The 22363-nt window shown below is 62.5% G+C and overlaps 1 protein-coding gene across 1 annotated transcript in view; it reads left to right on the top strand.

Moving 5' to 3' along the window:
* The window catches only part of CFAP46 (cilia and flagella associated protein 46), a gene marked incomplete at both ends in the record, with an annotated part of 88738 nt that extends 83560 nt beyond the window's left edge, over nt 1–5178 (top strand). Inside the window, 9 exons of the mRNA XM_082855190.1 lie at nt 428–498; nt 600–660; nt 731–766; nt 1256–1358; nt 1858–1970; nt 3241–3322; nt 3968–4104; nt 4203–4283; nt 5054–5178. Coding sequence (XP_082711316.1) covers nt 428–498; nt 600–660; nt 731–766; nt 1256–1358; nt 1858–1970; nt 3241–3322; nt 3968–4104; nt 4203–4283; nt 5054–5178 — 809 coding nt within the window. The remainder of the gene's footprint in view (nt 1–427; nt 499–599; nt 661–730; nt 767–1255; nt 1359–1857; nt 1971–3240; nt 3323–3967; nt 4105–4202; nt 4284–5053) is intronic.
* Nucleotides 5179–22363: the final 17185 nt, after the last annotated feature.

Consider the following 22363-nt stretch of genomic DNA (forward strand, 5'->3'; position numbering starts at 1 on the left):
TGAAGGAAACTGGCATTATTTTCGGTTACCTTCACCAGAATGGGAGCACAGCGGGGGCAGGTGTAAATACTCCTGCAAGAGGGAGAGGGGCCAGCAGGGCCCAGCCCTCTGCGACTGGGCCAGCTCAGCAGGTGCACCGGTAGGTGTGATTGGGCAGCCGCATGGGCCCGGGAACCTCTGGCGGCCGTTCCTTTCTTGAGGTCTCCTGGCCCGGGCCTTTCCCAACCCTGTGAGCCTTTACCTTTGAGAGATTACTGCCATTTCAACTTTACAAAAATGGAAATCAACTGTTCACACCACTTCTTGTTTTTTTCATTGAGGTGAGATTCACGTAATATAAAATTAACCATTTAAGCATTCGAACGTCGTGTACCACGGCCTCTGTCTAGTTCCAGGACATCACCACTTCTTGTTATTGTCTCAACAGAAGGGAATGTGAAAAAGGAGAGCAGAGGTAAAGATCACAGAAAGAGAGGCACAGCAAAGAAGGGAGCAAAGGTAGGTGGTCGAGGCCCCGCTGAGGCGGAGAGCCGGGCGGGGCCCGAGGTCCGGCCGTGCCCCCAGGACGCATCCCCAAGGACGCCTGCCTGTCTTTGCAGCGCGTCGTGTCCCGGATCATCCCCCCCGACTGCATCGCGGTCGACGCGGACAACTTCAGATGTATCCTTTGCTGCTGCTTCTGCCCCAGACAGCGAGCGTGTGGTCCTGTTTCTCCTTAACCAAGGCCCAGTCGTTGTGGACCCCTACGAGGAGGCCCGAGGCCCAGGTGAGCCCTCCCGCCCACGCACAAGCCATACGCCGCCCACAGCACTCGGAGCATCGTGGACCGGGTGCCTCGGCCTCTGCTGCCACCCGGCCCTCCATCACCTCCTGCTACACTGACGGTGGGCGGGAGGGGGACACTGGTGTGCTCCGAGACCCCGCCCTCACCGTCTGCAGCCAGTCAGGGCGACAGCTGTGTGACCTGGGCCCGAGGCGGCGCCGTGCCCCACTCCGGGCCTGCGGCTGTGGCTGAGGGCTGCCTCTGCGGCTCGGGGACAGGATTCCTCAGCTCCTCTTTTGCTGAGCTGGTGTTTTCATCTCTCCACAAAGGAGGGAAGGAGTACTAAGATTTCCACTCCCCCGGGGCCCCCGTCTGTGAGGGCCCAAGGCCCAGGCCGCCCTGCCACACCAAGAGCCGCCAAGGGCACCGGGACGGCCCGTGCCCACACGCGCGGTGCGCCTAAGTTTTCTCACCATCCGATTCTGGCTGCAGAAATGCTGACTCCTGTCTCCGTGACCCGGGAAATTTTGGAAAGATACCGAGACACGTTCACTGCGAGATGGGCGGGGCATCTGGGGAAGAAGCAGTTTCCCAGGTTGGCATCTGGGTTCCTGGGACGCCGTCCTGCGGTGGCTGGGGTGCGCCAGCCCGAGGGGCGCTCCGCATGCGGCCCCTTCCCCCCTCCCCGTCCCGCCGAGGCTCCCTCCTGCCCTGACCCCCACTTCTGTCCTGTCAGACCCTTCCCTCTGGTGCATGGAGGCGCCTAGATCCCCAGATCCTGGATGCGGACCTGGGCCCCCGCCGTGTGTGCGCCCCTGCACAAGGGCCGGGCCCCTCCAGGCGGGGCCTCGCGGAGGGGGCGGGGGCCCCAGAGGGCGGGGCGCGATGGAGGGGAGGGGCTCTGTCGGGGCGGGGCCCTCTGGGGCAGGGACCTGGGCTCCTTGGCCGGATGGAAGACCCTCTGCGGCTTTTCAGAGTAACCGCCCCGGGGGCAGGGTGTGGAACGGAACGCGGGGACGGTCTGCTCCGGATCGCGTCCTTAGCCCGCGGCTCCCGCAGGCACCCACCCCGGGTCTCTCTCCTTCCCTTGGCAGCCAGGCAGAGTGGGAGCAGCTGCTGGGCAGCTGCGGAGGCTTTTTCTTCTACGGGATGGAGAGCTTCCTGTCCCACATATTGGTAGAAAGGTTGGCCGCCATGAACTTGGAAGGTGAGACCCCCCAAAAGCCCGCCTCTCTGCCAGACCCGCCGGCACAAGTCGAATCCACACGGGGACAGAGCAGGGCGCCCCTGTGTCTTATCAGGTGTCTCCCCTGTGCTCTGATGGAGGGCTGGGGGGGCGCTTTAGGAAGGCACAGCGGGGCCTGGGTTGGGGGGCCCCTCCTCCGTTCCTCTTAGAGGCCTGGCCAGGGTCAGGCGTTGGAGGGGTCACCCCTCTAGGGCTGGGCCTGCAGAGTGCAGGAAGGCTGGGTGGGTGTTTCTGGAAAGTGCTGGTCACAGCCCCTTCCCACCAGTTGTTCTACTTGAGATGCAGGCACTCTGGCCCCGTTTTCCCTCCCACTGTCCACTGGCCCCTGCGTCACCCAGCCCACCCCCAGGGTGCCCGTGAGTGTCGTCTGGCCTGCCCTCAGGTGACCTTCTCCTGAGGGGATTGCTGGGTAGCTGGCCACTGTGCACGGTTGAGTGGGGGCCTTTTCAGGGACCCCTCAGAGAGGCCCCTACCCTTGGGGTGTGTGGCACAGGTGGACACTGTCCGTGGTCGGGATACCTGAACCCAGCCCGTCACCCCATCTCCTCCCTAGGCCCTGCCGATATGGGTGGGGTCCGCACGTTCTTACCCCAGGAGAAGGTAGAAACAGGCTTCTCTGAAACTTGAATTCTAGACCTTCTCAGACGAGCGGTGAGTGACACTGAAGAAATCATAGGCTCCCAGGCGCCTGTAGGGGTGACAGCATCGCTGGGTGCCCCCGCCGTTCCCAGCCAGGCCTGTCCTCACACAGCTGGAGGCTCTGCCCCCTCTGGGGACGGCCCCTGACGCTTGGCCTCAGCATCTGTGGGGCTTTCCGCACACCCACATCCAAGAGCTGCATTTTGGACACTGGCCCCGTTTCAGTGGGCACACGGGGCCAGGGCCACCGACGCCTAGCCCCTGGCAAGCCGGAGTGCCTCATGGGTGGCCTCTGGGAGCCAAGACCCCTCTGCGAGGCAGGGAGAGCTGTGGCAGGCCCCGGGGTGGGCTTCCCTCCCTCGCCCGGCCCGGTCACCCAAGGAGGACGTGAAGGGTGTGGGTCGGCCAAGGCAAATAACGACCGGCTTGCCCGTGCAGCCCACGCGACCCAGGACGGGGACGAGTGGTGTCGGAGCCTCGGTCGGGTCAGGCCGAGTTCCCGCTATCCTCCTCGCCCTGGGCGACACCCCCGCCTGCACGGCGCCCTCACCCTGGGTGCCCTGCCACTGAGCCGCCCCTCCTGTGACCACAGAGTGCCAGATGGTGGTGCTGCTGGACCTGGCGCGGTCCTGCAAGAGCATGCGACGCCACGTGGAGTCCTCGCAGAGCAAGAGGTGCCCGGGGTCCCCTCCTCTCGGGCTCAAGCCTGCAGCCTGGCCTCCGGCAGCTGACGAGGGACTGGGGGGGCATATGAGCCACGGCTGTCCGCCTGGGGCACTGTCCTTGCACCCCCTGGGCAGCTGGGATGCCGTGATCCGGCCCCCAGACCCTGCCCGGCAGAGTCCCAGGGCGGGGGGATGGATGGACGGCGCCGGCACAGACCACAGGCCTGCCTGGAACCTCAGGCAGCTGGGTTTGGGCCAGGAAGCAGACGGCTGGCAACTGGGAGGACACCCTGGCTTCACGGCTCCCCGTGTCACCTGTCACCCCCCCCACCCAGGGCCTCTGTGGGCTGCAGGCGGGCGGAGCAGAGGACACCCTCTGGCGGGGTTCCCCTCCTGGCCCCACACCGCATGACTGGGAGCGCCCAGGGGGACTTGGCAGGGCTCGGAAATGACTTTTCTTGTTAAATGGTATTTAATTGTGTGTGGGGCGGGGGTGGGGGCGGGGGAGGAATTCTCGGTTCTTTCGAGAACCCTAAGAGCTGTCAGTCCAAATACCCGGTCCAACACTTGGCGCTCTTCGGGCTGTGGGTGGAGGAGGGCTCGGCCCGGGCCCTTTGGTGCTGGCCCGGCCCCCAGGAGCTCGGTCCCCTGCAGCGCACCCCGACTGTCCTTGGAGGGGCCCGTCGAGACGGCCGTCCTCCTGAGTCTGGTGGGGGTCAGGAGCATCGTGGCGAACCAGTGGCCGACGGTCCTGCGGGACAACGCGACGCGGGCCAGCATCCTGTGGGAAAGTGAGTCGTGCCGGCAGCCGCCCGTCCTGCAGCCCCGCGGGGCTCCCAGAAGCCTGTGGGCTGTTAACGGTCCCTCTGAAGGGCTGCTTCTTCTCCAGATCTGTTGACAGCTGGCAAGCCGATTGGGAGAACGACCCGCCTCCTTCAGAAGAGGGGAACCGGTGAAACTGTCCACCACGGTGATTAGAAACGGCCCTTCCTCCTTGCTCGTCCCTCGGGCTGCAGGGTCAGGGGTCCCCCACTTCTCCCGTTTCTGCACAGCCTCCGAAGGTCAGCCTGCCTGACAGAGACCTTCAGCCTCCTACAGGCCACTGCCTACAGTGAGATCTGGCTTCGAATGTCTTTACGGAAACACACGTGGGTCACTGGCACGTCTTCATCTTCAAAACAGCTCAAGTCCCACAAATCCAAAAGCCCTGGTGTGTTCTCTGGGAGGCGGGGAGCCCACCCACTCCTCCTTCAAGGCAAATGGAGCCCTGAAGTCCATGTGCAGCAGCGGCCTTACACGCGGATTCTGGTGTAAAAACCTTAAATGGAGCGCGAGGGAGTCTGAGCTTTAGCAATACGTTGATTGGAGAATCTACCGTAACTAAGAAAGGTTCATCCCAGGGTCATTTAAATCATGAAATTTTCAAATATACAAGGCGAAAGGGGCTTCAAATTCAAAACTCACATGGTCCACGGGTGCCCGGGAGGTAGTTGCCGAACAACAAAAGCTCGTGGAGCGAGCGCGCAGATGAGCGAGTGAAGGTGTGAGGGGTGGGCGAGCGCTGGCCTCTGGCTGCTGCCTCCGCGCCCGGCGTCCCTGTCCGGGCTGCGACCAGCGGCAGGGCCAGCAGCACCCTCACCTCTGCTGTGCTCCCCGCATGCGCCGTGAGCCTTGGTTGGGCCGCAGGCATCCTGTCCCCGTGAGCCCCGCGTTTCACAAGCCCGCCTGCTCTCCCCACAGATGAGGCTCTGCAGACCTGGGAGGACAGGCTGGTGCTCTTCCGGCCGCAGCCGCAGGGCTCGGAGCGGCTCCCCGTCACCCTCAACCTGGTCCTCTACGGGCTGCCGCACCAGGCCATCGTGTGATGGGGCCGCACCTCCCCACAGCCCGTCCCCACCATCCGCCATCCCCCTCCCTGGTGTCCCCGGCCCCTCCGCCCGTGACCTCCTCCCAGGCTGCGCTGCCAGAGCCCACCCCCACCCCGCCCGGCCCCCGTTCTGCACAGGGCAGCAACCTGCTTCTCCCTCCACGGTGAAGCCAGGGCCCTGTCGGCGGGAGGAGAGCATCTCGGGGGGCTCGGCAGCACGGGTTGGGGGAGGAATGCATCCAGGCCCACCCCACAGCGGCCTGGGCCCCCGGGTCCCTTGTGCCCCGGCTGCTAGACCAGAATCGCTGGGAGGCAGAGTCTGTTGAAGTGCTTTAGTAAACAGCTGCGTCACCTCCGAGCTGTGTTTCTGTGCCCCTGGAAGCAGGGACCGGCTCTGGTTCTGCACCCCCGGCCGACGCAGACGCCAGCACTGCCCAGCACCTCAAAACTCAAAGAGAGGAAGTGGCTGTGTGAAATAAGCCCCCAGGCCTCCCCTCCCTGCCCAGAGCTTTCCACGGGGTGGGGACTCACGTCCCGGGCAGAGGCGACCGTATCCTCAGGGCTCCCAGGGTCCCAGCCCGGGACCTCGCCCACTCAGTTCCACGGGGCTTTGCCAAGGAGATGTGAGGGGGTGGGATGTCCGCTGCAAATGCCTCTCAGTGGAGTGGCCGGCACTACCCTTGCCAGCCCTGGCGTCCCGGGCAGGGGGCAGGCGGGAAGAGCCAGTGGGCAGACTGGGTCCAGGACCTCATTGCCCCTGAATCACGGGACCAGAAATGGCCGTGTGAACACGCCAGGAATCCTCGGGGAGCCGGGGGCGGGCCTGCGACGCCCTGTTTGTCCTGTTCCTCGCTGACCACTCCTGGTGCGTCACAGTCTGTGGTCACCTCCAACCACCGGGCTGGGACTCCCTGGAGAGGGGCACTGTCCAGCGCCAGGCCGTGCCGGGGCCAGCAGGTGCTTGCAGAGCGAAGGGATGAGCGGGCGTGCCTCGGAGGCTGAGCCCAGGAGGCTGAGGGCGTCACGGGCTGCAGGGTGACTGCAGCTTCCAGAGACGGGAGTGGGGAGGGCCCCATCCCTGATCTCAGAGCCCCCCACTACTATGGGACGTGCAGCAGAGCCTCCTCCAGAGCTGGACGTCCAGCCACCACCTGTGGGCACCGCTCTGGGCAAAGTGAGCCCTGGGAGAGGCCACTGTCCCCAGAGGTGGACACTTAGCTGGAGCTGAAGGTGGCCATAAGAGGACAGATGCCACAGTCACCGGGAGAGCTCCTCACACCGTGCCCAGGCCAGCCTGGCCCACGTGTGGGCAGCAGACTGGCCAGGACCCTGCGTCCCGAGAGCCCCCAGGTCTGTGGCTGAGGGTCGAGGGTGAGCCCACTCCTGGCCTCCCTGGGGTGGAGCCAGCCCATTAGAGGGCGCACAGGCTGGGGCCGGGGAGGGTCAGAGCCCCTTCTGGCATGGGTCCTGGCAGGCAGCCCCCCAGATCCGCTGAGGCCAGGCCGCAGAGTGCACGGTCTGGGCCGCTGGCCCCGGGGCTGCTCGGGTGCCGTCTCCAGGGCGCCCAGGTGTTCCTGGGGCTCCCGGGCCCGTCCTGCCAGGCTCCGAGCACAGGTGCGGTGTCCGCACAGAAGTCATGTCCCCAACCAGGCCTCAAGTCCCCTGCCTGCCTCGCCTACCTCTGGGGCCACGTGGCAGATGGAAGAAGCCACCCAATGGCCAGAGGATGCCAAGTCCCAGGCTGACTGACCCTGGCCACCATCCCGTCTGGGCTGGGAGGCCCAGGAGCTGAGCACGTGGGAGGTGGCACAGCAGGGGAAGGTTCCCCTGGTACGTGAGCAGGCACGGAGCTCCGTCCTGACCTCGTGCCCTGGACACCAGCTGGCGAGACTGCATCCCTGCGGCGTGGCCTCCCTGCTCTTAGGCGCAGAGTGAGCAGTGCTGAGATTCCTGGGCCGAGACACACAACAGCCCAAATAGTAAAAAGAAGAAAAAGGCCCAAATTAAGACCGAGATAAAATATCATTACCATATCTACTAAAACAGCTAAAATGAAAGACAGCGACAAACACCAAATGCTGGGGAAGATGCAAAGAAACTGGGTCTCCCATACGCCACTCCTGGGAATCTAAAATGGTGCAGACCCTCTGGAAAAGAGTTGGGCAGGTGCTCATAAACTGTGGGTGCAGTTAGCATATGGCCCAGCCTCTGCATTTATCCCAGAGATATGGGAACTTAGGTTCACACAAACACGTGCATGAATGTTTATAGCAGCTCCATCCCCTTAGAGCAAAAACTAGAAACAACCCAAATGCCTTCACTTCTAACAGTTAAGCAAACAGCACATTTACTTGCTAGAATGCCCACGAGGGGCTGGATGGACCTCAAGGGCGTCGTGCTGAGTGGAGAAGCCAACATCAATGAGATCACGCCCTGTGGTATCGTTTATACAACATCCTCAAAGGACAGAACACCTGAGATGGAGAACAGGCCCACTGGAGCCTTGGGGCAAAGCCAGGTTCTGTGCCTCGGTTGTGACAGTGACACAAATCTATACATGGGATAACATTTCACAGTGCCCCTCCCACACACTGACACACAGAGACAGACACACAGAATACAGACACACACACACACACACACAAATGCCTGTTGAAGTGGTGGAAACAGAACCGGGTCCACAGCCCGGATTGCAGCACCAACCTGGGTTCCTGGTTTGCCGCTATCTGGGGCAACTCCCCAGCGGAGTGTGTGCTGTGTAGGACGCGCTGCACTGCCTTTGCTATTTCTGCAACTTCCTGTGAATCTATAATTAATTCACCATAATCACATGATTCCCCTCTTTTGTGTTTGATTTTTTTCCTTTTTTCAAATATATACACATGCTTGTTCCAGTTTTTTTTTTTTTTAAAGCACTAACTAATGACCAGGGAATAAATTCAAATCAAGCCGCGTTGGAAATACGAGCTTTCTTCTAGAAGGACGTTGGCAGCCACCCAAACAACAAGAATAAAAGCTTCTGGGAATATTTCATCTGTGCAGTGTCACATTTTTCACCTGGTGCTGCATCTGCTCCTGTGAGAAATGTTCAACGGTGAGTGCCGTTCCGTGTACCAGAGCCGCTACAATAACTTTCTGAATTATGGCCCAGCGACATAACAAATCACAGCATCAATTAGCTCCTACAACAGAAGTGGCATTCCGTAATATATCCAAGCATGAAAGAACTGCGTAACCCTAAAAACTATAAGGAGAAGAAAGATCGCTTGGAATTTATTGGTAATAATAGGAGACAGAATGTAATTTGAATGGTGGACAGCCCTTCAGCCCTTTGAGAAAGGACGACCAGATCTGCAAGTTCTAAACGTTCCAGAAAGGACGCAGGTGGATGACGGGGCGCCCTGGCACGGGGCACGGGGGGCCGGGGGCCCCGGGAGATCCCGCCACTGCCCTCGCCCAGCCTCCGACTTCCCCATCGGCAGTCGGCTCTGGTCCAAGCTGAGCTCCAGAATCCGGATGGGCTCCACGGCCTTGAGCTGGTCGCCCAGGAGCCCCAGCCCCTCCCCCGGAAAGTGCAGCACCCAGGGCGGGCCGGATGGGGAGGAGCGGGGCCCAGCACCGTCCCCGCAGCCGCTCTGCCTGCGTCCAGGCCCCGCCCCCGCCCCCCCCCCCCCACCGGGTCCCCGGCGGCAGCGTCGGTCCCTCACCCGCGGCAGCCGGCGAATCGGACCGGTGGGTTCCTGCTCGTCAGTCACCTGCTTAAAAGTTCAGTTTGTTTTCCGAATTTATGTCTTGGAAATAGTGATTTTCATATTTTTAAAATATGGAGTTTCTTTTCACAATATGTTATATTGTAGGAAATTGGGGGGGGGGATTAAAGGGAGAAAAGCCCTCAGAGCCACACAAAGGCAGAAGCCCGTGTTCTGATGGTTTCTGGATTTTTCTCTGTGTTTTGCGCAGTGAGCTCCTGGGTGGTTGCACACAACATGGTAAAGGACTTCCCATTTCAAGATATTAATCAGAAACCTTGTTCAAAGCATTCCTACCCTCACACAGGCTGCTTGCAAACACGACAGATCTGATGCACGGGGACGAGGGTCCTTCGGGCTTGGAGGGGAAGCGGGGGGACCGGAGGGTGAGTGGGGGCATTAGCAGACTGGGCTGGGGGCCCGGGGACGGTGGGCTCTGGAGCTGGGCCAGCCGGGCTGTGGGGGGCTCATGCTTGTAGGACCTGCCTCGTGGGTGGTCCCAGCTCCCGGCCGGGTCTGCACCTCCATCCTCATCGAATCCCGAGGAACAGCATCACCAAGCACAGACCAAGGTCCACCTTCCATGACGTGGCCACCGCTTTCGCCGCGTGGGAGACCCTGGCCTTGGTATGCCATGGCCCTGGGCTCACACCTCCAGGCACAGGCTCTCTGAGCTCCTGGACCGCCCCCCCCACCCCGGGATTCCCACCTGAGGGCACGGCTGCCCCTCACCACGCTTCCCAGGAGCCTGTGCTTCCTGTGGTTCCGGCCAGCTCCCCCATCCACCTGGGGCCTGGGGAGCCCGGGCCCACCCTCCTCTGCCAGCGGTTAATTCACAATCACAGCTAAAGCAGCCCTTCCAGGTTGATCTGGATTAAGAAATTGGCAGGTTAATAAAGCTAAAATGTTCATAGGCGCTTGTATATAAATTTCTATTAAGTTCCCTCATTCAACGCTGGTCTCTAATAGTTTAATTTCTATATTAAATAATTAAAACTCTATTTTCAATTACTGTGAACAATTGTTTTCCTTAATGATCGTCCTGGAGGAGCCAGTAATTTTATATCTTGTAAAAATGATTAACTGGCATCATTATCCCATATCTCTGAAATATAACCCAGCCGCTTCAAGAAAGGCCATCTGTATTCAATTAATGTTCCCTTGCATTAAGACATACAGTATTACTTCATGCCGTGCACAGCCCACTGTCCTCTCATTTTATTATGACGATGATGGAGATAGAAACAACCAGTTTAATTATCCCGTTTCCAGCAGAGAAATCAATTTTCAATACGTCTCCACCCTTATAAAGAAGGCGGCGGCGTGGTTCCTGGGAAGTGACGCCCGCAAGCTCCCTCCCGGCTCGGGCCTGACTGCAGACCCCGGGGCTTCTCCACGGGCCAGCCTTTCTGTGTAGAGCGCTTCCGTGGGGCAGACTCTGGGAGGGGCCTGTGACCACCGCCTCCAGGGGTCTGTCCTGTGCGGGTGCTGCCTGCCCCTCCCCTCCCCCCAGCATCACTCTGGTCCCCAAGGCCCCCACGCCCAGCAGCAGGTATCCCTGGGGACAGCCCTGCTCACTGCACCAACGCTGACCTCAGATGGACCGGGTGCCCACGCAGACTCGGAGGGGGTCCCGGGGGATGTACTGCAGCGTGCAGCCCGCCCCCTTGGTCAGGGTGATTCAAGGGATGCGTCCTGCCTTGCCAATCAATCACACGGCTCTCTCGGCCAATATAATCTAATTGTTTGACATTTTTATCACAATTCATTGAGACCAAAGGGAGATGAGGAGATTAATACCCCCGTGCGGTTGGCTAATGGCCGGGAAGGAGCTGATGGGAGCTCTTAAATTTTCTTATTATAGATTTTAATTCTTTGTGACACGAGGTGAGAGACGGCAACGGGATAATGAGGTAGAGGCCCCCTCTGCCCCGGTGCCCCGAGATCAGGGTCTGCTGGGCCTGCGCAGCCCCTCCCCACGGGGGAGACTGGCCTCTGCAGGAGGGGCAGCTGTGCCTGGACGGGCCCAGGCTCTGAGGAGAGGCTGCGGGGGGAGGCTGGGAATACTGGATACGGGGGCCGGGACAGTGAGGACAGGGCCCCAGGCAGGCGGGGAGATGCGGCGCGGAGGCAGGGATAGCCGAGCGAGAAGGACAGTGTTTGGCCTCTGCCGCTGCCTCTGGGGACCGTGTCATGACACTGTCGGCGTGGACGTCACTGACACGGACAGCCTCCTCTGGTTGTGATGTAACCCGTCACACCTGACCCCTGAGGAACGACAGGGCAGTGACAGGTGATGGGGACAGGTTTCAGGAGCCAGGACAAGTGTGGACAGAGAGCCAGTTGTGGCCACAGGTGCAGCCATCCGCTGAGGAGCCGGAATCCTGGCCCAGGCCGCCGTCCACAAGGCTCTCACCCCGGGCTGCCTGTTGCCCCCCGAGCCCTTTCCTCCGATCCACTGCTCACAAGAGATGATTTTGGATTTCCCTGAAAACTGAGCAGAGACATCACCCTTAGAGCCTAAATCTTAGCATTTGAGTAGAAAGTGGAAAGAAGATTTACCTGCAGCCTCTGCTGTCCTGGGGCCAACGTCCAAGCATCAGAGCTCTCACGGCCCCAAGCATCCACGCATCCTGACCACTCAGGCATCCTGGCTGATTCCATCTGCCCAGCTGCAGTGCCAGTATTATAAAGCTACAGAATCACCACCTGATCTGCTGGCTCTGGAACCGGTTTAATGAGAAATTAAGATAAAAACAAACGATTTTGCCCAGACGCAGAGCTCAGATCAGTTGGAGGAGAGCCGCCTGGTCCTGATGGGAGCTTGTTCCAGGCAGGGCCGGGAGGGGTCGCATCCTGACGGGGGCCGTCCGCCTCCTGTGTGGCCCCTGCCCTGCCCTCCAGCCCCCCTCCACCCCCGCGCAGTCCTCCTGCCCTCGCTGACCACCACTGCGTGTCCGTCGCCCCGCCGGGCTCCGCCTGCAGCCGGCCCCTCTAGCAGTCCGGGGTGAGGCAGCTCGCAGGCACGCGCACGTCGGTGCGCTCCCGGCAAGGAGATCGGCCGCTGGCTGGTGGGGTCCTCGCCGGCACAGGCCTCTCCCAGTGCAGGGCGGCCCCGAGGAGGCCGCGCTGCTGCGGGGACCAGCCCCAAAGTCCTCGCACTCACGACAGCTCCCACGCAGGCACAGGGATGGCCTCGCGGTGAAGGTCCCGCGGGGTGCAGTCCGCGGTGGAGGCTCGTGAAAGCCAGGGCCACGAGCGGGCGAGGTCGGCTCGCGGATAAGCCCGAGGCTGCGGCCCAGCAAGCTCGTGGTGCACTTAGGAACCAGTCAGGGGGGACGTGCTCAGGGGACGGGGGCGTCACGGCCACCCCGTGGCCAGGACCACCTCGCCCCACGGCCTGCTTCGGGCAGTGCCTGACCGGCCACAACCCTCGGCCCGCTGACCCCGCTGCCGCCCGGCCCCGCGGGCTCGGCCGTCCTCCTGCTGCGTTGCTGGTTTTGCCGACAGACCCACAACCAACAGGGCAGGCTGTTCTGAACTCACTTCGGCCGGAGAAAATGGTCCTCGAGCTCAAACAAACGCAGGTCTTCCCGGACCCCAGCCCGGCCTCATCAGTCATGACCAACGGCCACTCAGTTCCCAGGAATGTGGGCCTTTGTTGTTCTTATTAATAAAAGTAATCCCTGGGCTTCCCTGGTGGCGCAGTGGTTGGGGGTCCGCCTGCCGATGCAGGGGACACGGGTTCGTGCCCCGGTCCGGGAAGATCCCACATGCCGCGGAGCGGCTGGTCCCGTGAGCCATGGCCGCTGGGCCTGCGCGTCCGGAGCCTGTGCTCCGCAACTGGAGAGGCCGCAAAAGTGAGAGGCCCACGTACCGCAAAAAAATAAAAAAAAAATAAAAGTAATCCCTGCTCATAGAAAAAACCGAAGAGCTTAGCAGAGGCTATAGGAAGGAAGGCAAGATCTGCCCGCCCCTTCCACACCAAGCCCCGCCCCTCCTCCCCAGGCTCCTGCCCAGGGCAGGGTTTGGTGCCACGGGTACTTCCAAGACTTTTCTTTGGGTAAGTGTCCACATATTTAATGATGAAATGACACGCAGATTTTCCCAAAGTGTTAGTATATTAGAAGTGCTGTCATAGCGGGGTCCCCCCACTTTGCATGTCTTCGTGGGCGTCTCGCACTTCATACACGGCCGCACCCCGGGTTACTGTGCTCCCAGGATACAAGCAATCTGTTTATTTTGGTGAAACTATTGATATCTTCTTTGTGAAAAATGTATGGTCAACTCAACGTAACTCTGTCATGCCTCCGCGTTCAGGACGGAGAATTCGATGCATTTATTAGACCCCAGCATTGATCATTTATCCTTCCCGTCCCGCAGCTGACTTGGGCCTTCATGGATGGGGAAGGTGAGTTAAAGTTCATGACCACAACTGCGTCTCTTTTTGCTTCTTTGTGCATTTCTGTCATTTTTAAGGATTTTGGTGCCAGGTTTGTCTTCAGAACAGCTTGTAGCTTCCACTGTTGTCAACTGTAGCTTTGTCTCGAGATGACAGAGGTTTTACTGTCTGGCCCACGGTTTCTGCTCACAGGTGTCTGTACATCAGCCACAAACTGTGTTTGTCCGGCAGGGACAGCCCTACCTTCCTCGCCTGGACGGCCCAGGACTCCCGGGGGAGCTCCTGGGCCCCCACGTTGTGCCCCAGCCAAAAGAGACTAAAAAGCAGACCGGGTGACAAAGGATGAGAAACGGGGGAGCCGCAGGCGAGAAGGAAAGCGAGACAAAGTGAGATCACGAAGGCCGAAGACGCCTGCCGCAGCGCCACACACCAGCAGGATTAACACAGAAACCTCCAGGTCCGGCCAGGGGCCTGCAGCAATTTGTCCTAACAAGGATATCGGAGGTTTTGCATGTGTACCCCGTGGTCTTCCCAGTATAACTGCTAAAGATGACACCCGTTACGGGACACCCACAAACCTGGTCTGCAGGACTGAGCAATTCTGGGCCCTGAACAGCGGTTCTATGAAGATGCCGTGACACAGGCCCCGTGGGAAAAGGCGCACAGACAGGAGCGTGCGTGTGTGAGCGTGTGTGTTAGTTCTGTGGGGGGCGGATCTTATAGAGAGTGAGACCTCCCACATGCGGGGTCTTTTGTGCGTTCTGTCCTTGGGGGTCGCTGTCCCCGGGGCCTGGGGCAGTGTCTTCCCCCCGGCAGGTGCTCACTCAGCAGTCGTATGAACGAGTGAAGGAGGGTGAGTGGACAGAGGTGGAAAGGACGCTGGCCACACCGCCACCTGGGGCTGAGGGCTGAGACGCGGCAGACAGTTACCTTCTTCATTGTGTTCGATGTTTCACACCTGGTGTCTGTCACCATAACCAGAAAAAAAGTTTTGTTTGAAAATGCAATTTCTCTGCACCCAAATCTCTGACAGCGGTCATCTCTCCAGAGATGTCAAGAATGCGGCCCTGGCCTGGGGCCAGCAAGGGCTCCCGCTGGTGGAACCACAATCCAAACTCTGCAGTCAGTCGGTCTGCACCATGGCTGGAGCCCACAAAGCACATGGAGTCCCCGTCTGCACCCCTGTGTGCCCGGGACTCCCCTCTATGTGCCCAAGACCCCCCACCCCGTGTGCCCAGAGGCCCCTGAATGTCCAGGCCCAGGCTGGGTGGAGGCTCTCCCTTGGCCCTCGGGTGGCAGGGCAGGGGCTGCAGGGGAAATCTTGGCGACCCTCTGGGGCGGGGCCTTGGGGAGGGATGGGGCCTTGGGGAGGGACGGGGCCTTGGGGAATATCCATGCTCACATTTGTGCCTCTAGGGGAAGCCGCAGGGACACCGCACACAGACTGAGTCGGGGACCCAGCAGCCGCCTGCCTTCTGCCTTTGGGCCGGGCAGGGATGCAGGGCTTGGCCTCCGTGGTCTGGCCCAAGTCCCCTTCGGTGACATCTGCCCTCTGCCCTGGCCTCCGTCTCTTTAGGCAGCTGGATGTTTCCAGCCCCTGCCTACTGCTCCCTTGGGGGCTTCCTGGGGTCTTTCCAGGGGTGGCAATCCCAGGGTGTCAGGTGAGGCCGCCACGTGGGCTCCCAGAGACCTGTGAGGACAGCCGTGTGGTGGCTGGGGTCCGGCCTGCCCGTGCGGGCCTCTCTCCTGGGTTTGTAAGTCTTCCCTTGAGAGCAGGAGAAACCAGCCTCAATTCCTACCCTCACAGAGGCTCAGCTCTCCGTCTCTTCCTCAGGGAGCCTCTGGGAGTCCCTAGGCCCCTCCTTGTCCCAGGACCCTGAGTAAGTGCCCAGAGGCCTTTCCCGCCAGCTTGTCCCTGCCACTGGAGGGCAGGGGCTTGCATTCAGTCTCTGCCCCTCAAGTCTCCGTGCACGACCTGGAGACGGGCACTGGGACACACTCCTTGTCTGCCCCATAAACCAGGTAAAGTGACAGTGAGGAAACCACGAGGATCCCTCCAGTGTCACCCAAATAAACGCTTGTCCCAACTAGAGACTTCAAAGCATAAATTGTCCTCCTCACTTGGGGGTCTGGAAAGAGCCCCTTGTTACCCTCTGCTCATATATTAGCCAGCTTCTGCTCAGTAACGCTGTATAAGAAACACCCGCACCACCAGATCTCGCTCTTCCCACCTGGGGCAGGTCTGGGACACGCCATTCTCATGCTGAGACAAAGAGCGAGGAAACTGGTGGACACGAGGGATCCTAAGATTCCACTTGGGCTGGCGTCTGTCCTGCCCACCTTTCCCCGGCCACAGCGATCCCATGGCCAAGCTGGTCATCAGCTGGTCATCAGGAGAGAGACTGGGGTCTTCCCAGGAGAAGCAGAGCCAGTCCCCTGGGCCGGGCAGGATGGATTAACTTCCTTAGCGGAACAACCTCTCCTGGGCCCTTTGTAGGAAGAGGCAGCTCACTGGGCCCCTGCAGACCAAGCCACATACTGATGCCACAGGCCACCAGCGCCTGGGGGTGCCCATACCCCCTACCCCCGTGGCAGAGGGGTTTAGTGGCCGGGCAGCCGCACACAGCCTCTGAGCCTTTGGGGGTCATGTGCCGGACCAGCTCCCGGGCCCAGTTCACTCCCCTCCCCAGCCCTGCCGGATGCACTGCCCGGGCAGCGGGCAGCCTGGGCTGGGAGCCGGAGCCCCTCGTGTGTTGCCAGGGGTGTTCTCTGCCTCAAAGTCAGGGGCGTTATTCACAGCCTGGCTGTTCCTCGTGTACAGGAGCCTACAGGACAGGCTGCCCAGTCTGTGGCAAACAGTAGCCCTGACCTGTGCACCGGCTGTAAGGCTTTCCTTAGACCAAGGCCCCCTGTGTGCCGGCCCCTCCCCGGGAACGGGGAGGGGACCCCATCACTCTTACCTGAAACCCCGCCGTGTCCAGCCCTCCATCCGCCACCCAGTGGCCCTTTAAAAGTGCAAATTGGTTCCCATCATAGGCAGCTCCTCCCCTGAAGATTGAACCCCACTTCCTGGGCGGGTCTCCAGGGAAGCTGCCCCTCCCCCAGGTAGCCGCAAGCGCCCTCAGCAGCAGTGCAGGGGTCGCCGTGTCAGCAATGCTGCCCTGCGTCTGTCAGGCTCGGTTATTAATCTGCCTGCCGTCTGCCCCTCTCCGCCATGAAAGGCACTTAATAAAGACCTGGGGGTACGAGGACAAAGACGTCGAGGCCCAAGCCCAGGCCCCGCACGGCGAGGTGGGGGGGTGATGGGAGGGCACTGGCCACGGCACAGCTGGATCCCTCACCCACCAGGAAGCCCCACCCTGGGGCCGGAGCGGCCTGGAGTGTAGCCAGGAGCCCTTCCGGAAGCGTCTCCTTGGCCGGTGCTGTCCGAGCCCATCCTGGGAGCACAGCAAAGGCGCTGGAGCAGACGCCCTAACACAGATCGTGTACTTGGCGTCCAATTAGCGTGTTTGGCACGCGGTCAGACCCCCGGGAGAGCAGCCTCGGGAGAGAGCTCATTACCCACGACAGCGCATCTGGTGCCGCGAGGCCCCAGCGCTGAGCTCGGGGGCGGATTCACAGCTGCCGCTTTTTGTCCTTTCCTGAGGGAGACAAGAGTCTTGGGACCCCAGAAGAGTGCTTCCGAGGCGTCAGGTGCCTGCCACCTGCCGTCAGGGCAGAGGCCACCTCCTCCCGGGGCCCCTCGCCTGGCTCCCGTTTCCACAGCCATGGGCTGGGGGAAACTTTCCAGCTCGGGTGAGAACATCTGGGGGCGCACGCCCCAGCCCGGCCCTCCGCAGCCGGAGGGAGTGGTGGCCCCGCTCCCGGGTGTGGAGAGGGGGCCAGAGCCCTCGCCAGGCCCACCTTGAATGTGGCTGAGGGGAAGGTGGCCACACTCTCCAACCCAGAGCCAGGCGCCACCCAGAAGCAGGAAAGCAGAGCAAAACGGCGACCCAGGAAAGGTGCCCGAGAGCTGGGGCCAGGCGGGCCTGGGGGCGGGGCGAGGGGGGACTGGGGGGCGGGTCCGCCCGCCCCTTTGGCCTGGACCAGACCCACACGGACGTTTCCCTCTTCAGCCCCAAATCCTCTCTGCCAGGGAGTTATTCATCCAGCCATTCCTTCACTCAAGCTCTTAGCAGCCTGGGCCCCTGGTGGGTTGGAGCCTGTCCTGCACCAAGGACCCTGCAGGACACCTGGAAGGGAAGAGGCAGCACAGCCTTGATGCCTGTTGGACATTCACGTGGCGAATGCGAGATGAGTGGAGGGTAGCAGACCTGGGGGAGGGACCCTGGAAGGAGAAGAAGGAGGAGGGAGGAGGACCAGGCACGCGGACTCCGGCAGCCGTGGGAGTATGGCCAGTGCCGCCCCCAGTGCAGAGGCCAGGCGCCTGAACCCCGAGGCTGCCCATCAGACAGGGCAGCCCCGCTGAGTCCAGAAGCACTGGCCAGGGAGGGTGGAGTGTGCCACCCTCTTAAGAAGCTGCCTGAGAAGAGAATGAAAATAATTGGACCTAAATCAACAGAGGGGTTCGTTCATATGTGGGTACCTCCCAGCAGCCATGAGAGGCCTGTGGCCACGTGCCCCAAAGAGAGTCGTGAGGCCGAGTCGCCCAGTACCGGTGGCTTGCACAGCCACAGGTCCTGGGAGACCAGCGTGTTGGTGGACGCCCAGCCTCCGTGTCAGATCCCAACCTGGCGGACGGGCTCTTCCTTCAGGAGGAGAAAGGTGAGGCCAGCACAGCTAAATGGTAAAAGAGACTCGGGTTTGTGACAAGAACGCGTAGTATAGCTCTGTACACTCCTCTAGGGCTATTACATTTATCAAAATACATAACCTTTAAAGAAGTGAAGGAGCTGGGGGTGTGGGGAGGGGCTCTGCAAGGTGGGAGACGCCCACCCGGCCCAGGCTGGGGGAGGAGCTTCAAGTCCAGTGAAGCCAGAGCATCACAGACGATGGGGGAGGGATAGGACGCCCCCAGAGATCGGGGAGGGGGTCAGCTGGGGCCCCTCGGCCTGCCGGCTCCCAGGCCCCTCCCACCCACCAACAGTCCCCGCCTCCCAGGGTCTCGCCGGGATCTTCCCACGGGCGTCCCTCCGGGGCCCACGTGCCCATGGTGCCCTTCAGCTCAGGGTGTCTGGAGCCTCTCAGCGGCGCCATCTCCCTGGGGCAGCACGGGCTCCGGGAAACCCTCGGAAGCCCGGGCCTGCGGGCACGTTCGCTCCCTGGCTCGGCAGCACTTCCTCAGCCCTCCAGGTGGCCGGAGCACGGGGGCCCTGCACCCAGGTGCTGCCTCTCTGGAAGGTGCTGCCGTGCAGACGGGCAGGCCAGCCTGGCGGAGGCTGGGGGTGAGGGTCCAGCCCAGAGCCGAGGGAGCAGGAAGTGAGCCACAGGAAGCCGGGGGACAGTGGTCCGGGGGCCGGCGGAAGGCAGGGCGGCAGCAAACGGACCAGTGTGGGGGTCAGAGGGTTGCGAGGCCACAGGGGGCCTCAGTCCGAGGCACACGGGTCACTACGTGGGGATTAGACCGAGTTGCAGCGTGGTGCGCGGCACTGGGCCCTAATGCAGGTGGGAGAGGGGTGAGGCGGGGCCCGGTGACCAGCTGGGTCTCCCCTACCAGCCACCCGTGCCCCTCACCCCAGGCCCCGCACACCCTCAGCACTCAGTGCTCTCGCTGCCTTCAGACAGCGAGAGTCACTGCCCTGGTGGCACTGGGAGTGAGCAGGGCAGCCTCCACTCGCGCCCCTGCGCAGTGACGGGTGTCCGCCAGCCGCCTTTCCGGGGTCCAGCCAGTGGAGGGCGCCCCGCGGGATGGGCAGGGGTCTGGTCTTTCCCTGTGGCCCGGGCGTTTGCTGGGAGCGGGTGGGATTTGCGCCAGCAGGGCTCCTTCAGCATCTCCAGAACCTGGGAGTTCCTGCAGCTCCAGGGCCCAGGTGACCGCGCCTCTGCCCCTTCATCCCAGAGCTGCGGGCGGCACTCGGTTCTCTTGACCGACCAACCCTGGGTCAGCAGCCCCCTGAACCCGCCCCCAGGTGTGGTCACCTCCTCAAGCTCCCAGAGGCTGAGAACTGCTCACACATGGGAGGACAAAGCCAGGGCCCTTTGCCCTTTGCAGGAAGCCACCGAGCAGCCGCGAGCAGGGAGCTCCATGACTTACCAGCCCCGCAAAATGACAACTCTTTCCTTTGACAAGGTTTTCTGCCAACTCCAGGGGTGTCTGTGTGGTTGGAGATAGAATCCAAGCTCCTTCTAGGTGCCAGCGCCCTTACCCACCTCCCTCTCCGCCCCCCTCCCTCCCCCCTTGCCGGCCGGGCTCTGACCCACCCTGGGCTTGGACACCTGTTGGCCCTGGCTGGCCCTCCAGGAGGACCACGTTCCCTGGCCTCCCCCTTCCCAGCGACCGTCGGCCCTGCCCCCTCCCGCAGGGGCTTCCGGAGGACCGCCTCCCCCGACCTCCCCCTCCCCGGCGACCGTCGGCCCTGCCCCCTCCTGCAGGGGCTTCCGGAAGTTTTTTGGTTTATTCTTTATTACCCACTCCTCCCCTGGGGCAGGGCGGGGTGCAGAGGTGGAGTTCGTAGCCTTCACGTGGCTCTCCCAGAGCACGCCTGGCACCTAGTAGGTGCCCAATAAATCAGCGTTGACTAAGTAAAGGTCTCTGTCAAACGCGCGCTCTGCGTGTTCCCACAGCGTCTAAGCGTGAGCGCCGAAGTGCCCGCCGCCTTCCCAGGCAGGACTTTTCCTTCAGCACCAGGAGGTGGCATTCGCGAACCTCTCCACCCCGGCGGCAACCAGCACGAGCGGCGGAGGCCGAGAGGCGCTCCTTCCCCGCCGGCGGCCACGGCACTTTCCCGGAGGAGGGGCGTTTCCCTTGATCCTACCCAGGGGGCGGCTCCGGGGAGCGCAGGAGGAGGGCGTGGCGTGGGAGCCGTGTAGAAGGTGGAGGGGCGCAGCCTCGGAGCGCGCAGAGGTGGCGGGCAGGCCAGTTGAGCAAGTTATCAAGCCTACACACCAGGGACTGGGGCACTGGGGGAAGGTGTCCCGTGCCGTGGCGTCCTGGGGGGTTGGGGGGCTGCGTCCGGGGCTTGGGAACCCCCGCGCGCCGGGCAGGACAGGACGCATGGGGAGGGCACCGAGACACCCACCACCAGAGAGCATGGAGAAGAGGCCGCCCTCACCCCGCACCCCGGGCGCCCCCAATGCTCTCTGGGCCTTCCAAACCGCACTCCGGCCCCCCATCCGGCACCCAGGGCCACTGGCTCCCTGGAGAGCCGAGCACTCTGCGGCCAGGGGAGAAGCAGCCCCACTCGCGACCCCAAGCATTCCGGCCGCAGTCCAGGGAGGGCCCGGCGGCGTAGACAGACCCGGGACTCAGGGCAGCGACTCGGGGTGTCTGTTTCCTCAGCGGTCAAAAGGGCTGCGGAGGCCCCAGCCCGGGTGCTCGAGGAGCCACAGCGCGGCACCCAGAGCTGCGGTGTTCCTCCAGCCACCGAGCCAGAGTCGCAGGGAGGATAGTGCGCCCTGTCGCCCCGTCCGGGCGCGCCACTCCCGGCCCGCCCCAGAGAACTGTCGGGCCACAGCTGCCCAGAGTCGGCTCCTCGGTGCCGGGAGTAGAGACCCGGCCCCACCCCTCTGACTTGGCCCCGCCCCTCCTCCTCTGGCCCCGCCCCCAAGCCAGTAACTGCCACGCCCTCAGAGCCCGAACCTTGGCCACCCCGTTAGCCGCCTCCGAGGAGCCCAGAGGGCCCCAAACCCTGCTGGGAAGGATCCTCCCTGCGGCTGGGCTCTCGGGGAGCACCTACGCTGTGCCCGAGGCGGTGGGGCTCAAGTGAGGCCCGGGGCGGGTCTCGGGGCCTGGCCGCCCGTAGGTAGCGCGGGAATGCGAGAGGTGAGCGCTCGTTAGGTATCCCGGGCCTGGCTCCGCAGGTGCCGATCGCCTGCGGGGCAGCCACACCCGGATCCCGCGAGTGCGGCCCCGACCGAGGAGGCGGGAAGAGAGAAATTCCCATGCGCGCGGACTGCACCGCGCCTGAAGCCGGGGCCAACACGCGCCACGGCGCGCCGCCCGGGACAGCACGGTGCGCGCACACGTGGGCAGGGGCGGCCACCGAACGTCCGCCCAGCCCCGGCGGCCAATGGCTTTCTGAGCGGCGATCTGGCGTAAGGACTCGCAGCGCCAAGACCCGAAAGCTAACTGCACAAAACGAAAATGGATCCCCCCAAAGGTCTCAGTGCCAGCGGACGCTGGGTCCCTGCACAGAGCCGAGAGGGTCGCCTTCGTCCGCGCCACAGAAACCCTGGCGGCCGGGGTGAAACGGGAACGTCGTTGCTAACCGACCACACCAGGCCCGAGAGAGGCCGGCCTGGCGCACACCGCCGCCCAGCCACGAAACTGCAGCCGTCGGTTCGCACACGTTCCCGTCACGTTCCCAGCAGGCAGCGAATAATAATAATAGCCGCCACCTAGTAATTGCTGTGACACCAGCCAAGAGAACCAAGGAGGCGACGTCCAGAACTGTACTCAGCACTGGCTCTCTGCCGGCGCCCGCTGTCCTCTGCGATCTTATTTGAACCCGCACAGCAATTCCACGGGGTGGGAGGCTTTTCCACCCAGAGGAGGACACCATGGGCCCTGCGTGCCCGTCAAAAGGCCACGATTCTGCCCGCTGGCTGCACTTCGGGCGCACGCCCACGTTAAGGCCCTGAGCGTGGCCCCGCACGCCTTGGGACCCGGACTCTGAGCCTGCCAGGGTCCCCGACCGCCGGCTCGGGCCGCGCTTCACAAGGGAACGGCTGTGCCCTAGGTCGGGGCGCCCAGGTCCAAGCTCCGGACTCAGGTTGCCCCCCGGGAACAAGCTGCGACTTCGCGGCCGGGAAACGACTGACCGGGAGGCCCGGGCGGTCCCCGCGCCCTGACCCGACACTGTACAGTCCCGCGGGCAGGGAGGGGACCGGGAACCGCCCCTCCGGCAGCGCGCGCAACTCGGTAGCCTCGCGTG

The sequence above is a fragment of the Leucopleurus acutus genome (assembly GCF_964270905.1).
Source record: "Leucopleurus acutus genome assembly, chromosome: 14".
NCBI lineage: Eukaryota > Metazoa > Chordata > Mammalia > Artiodactyla > Delphinidae > Leucopleurus > Leucopleurus acutus.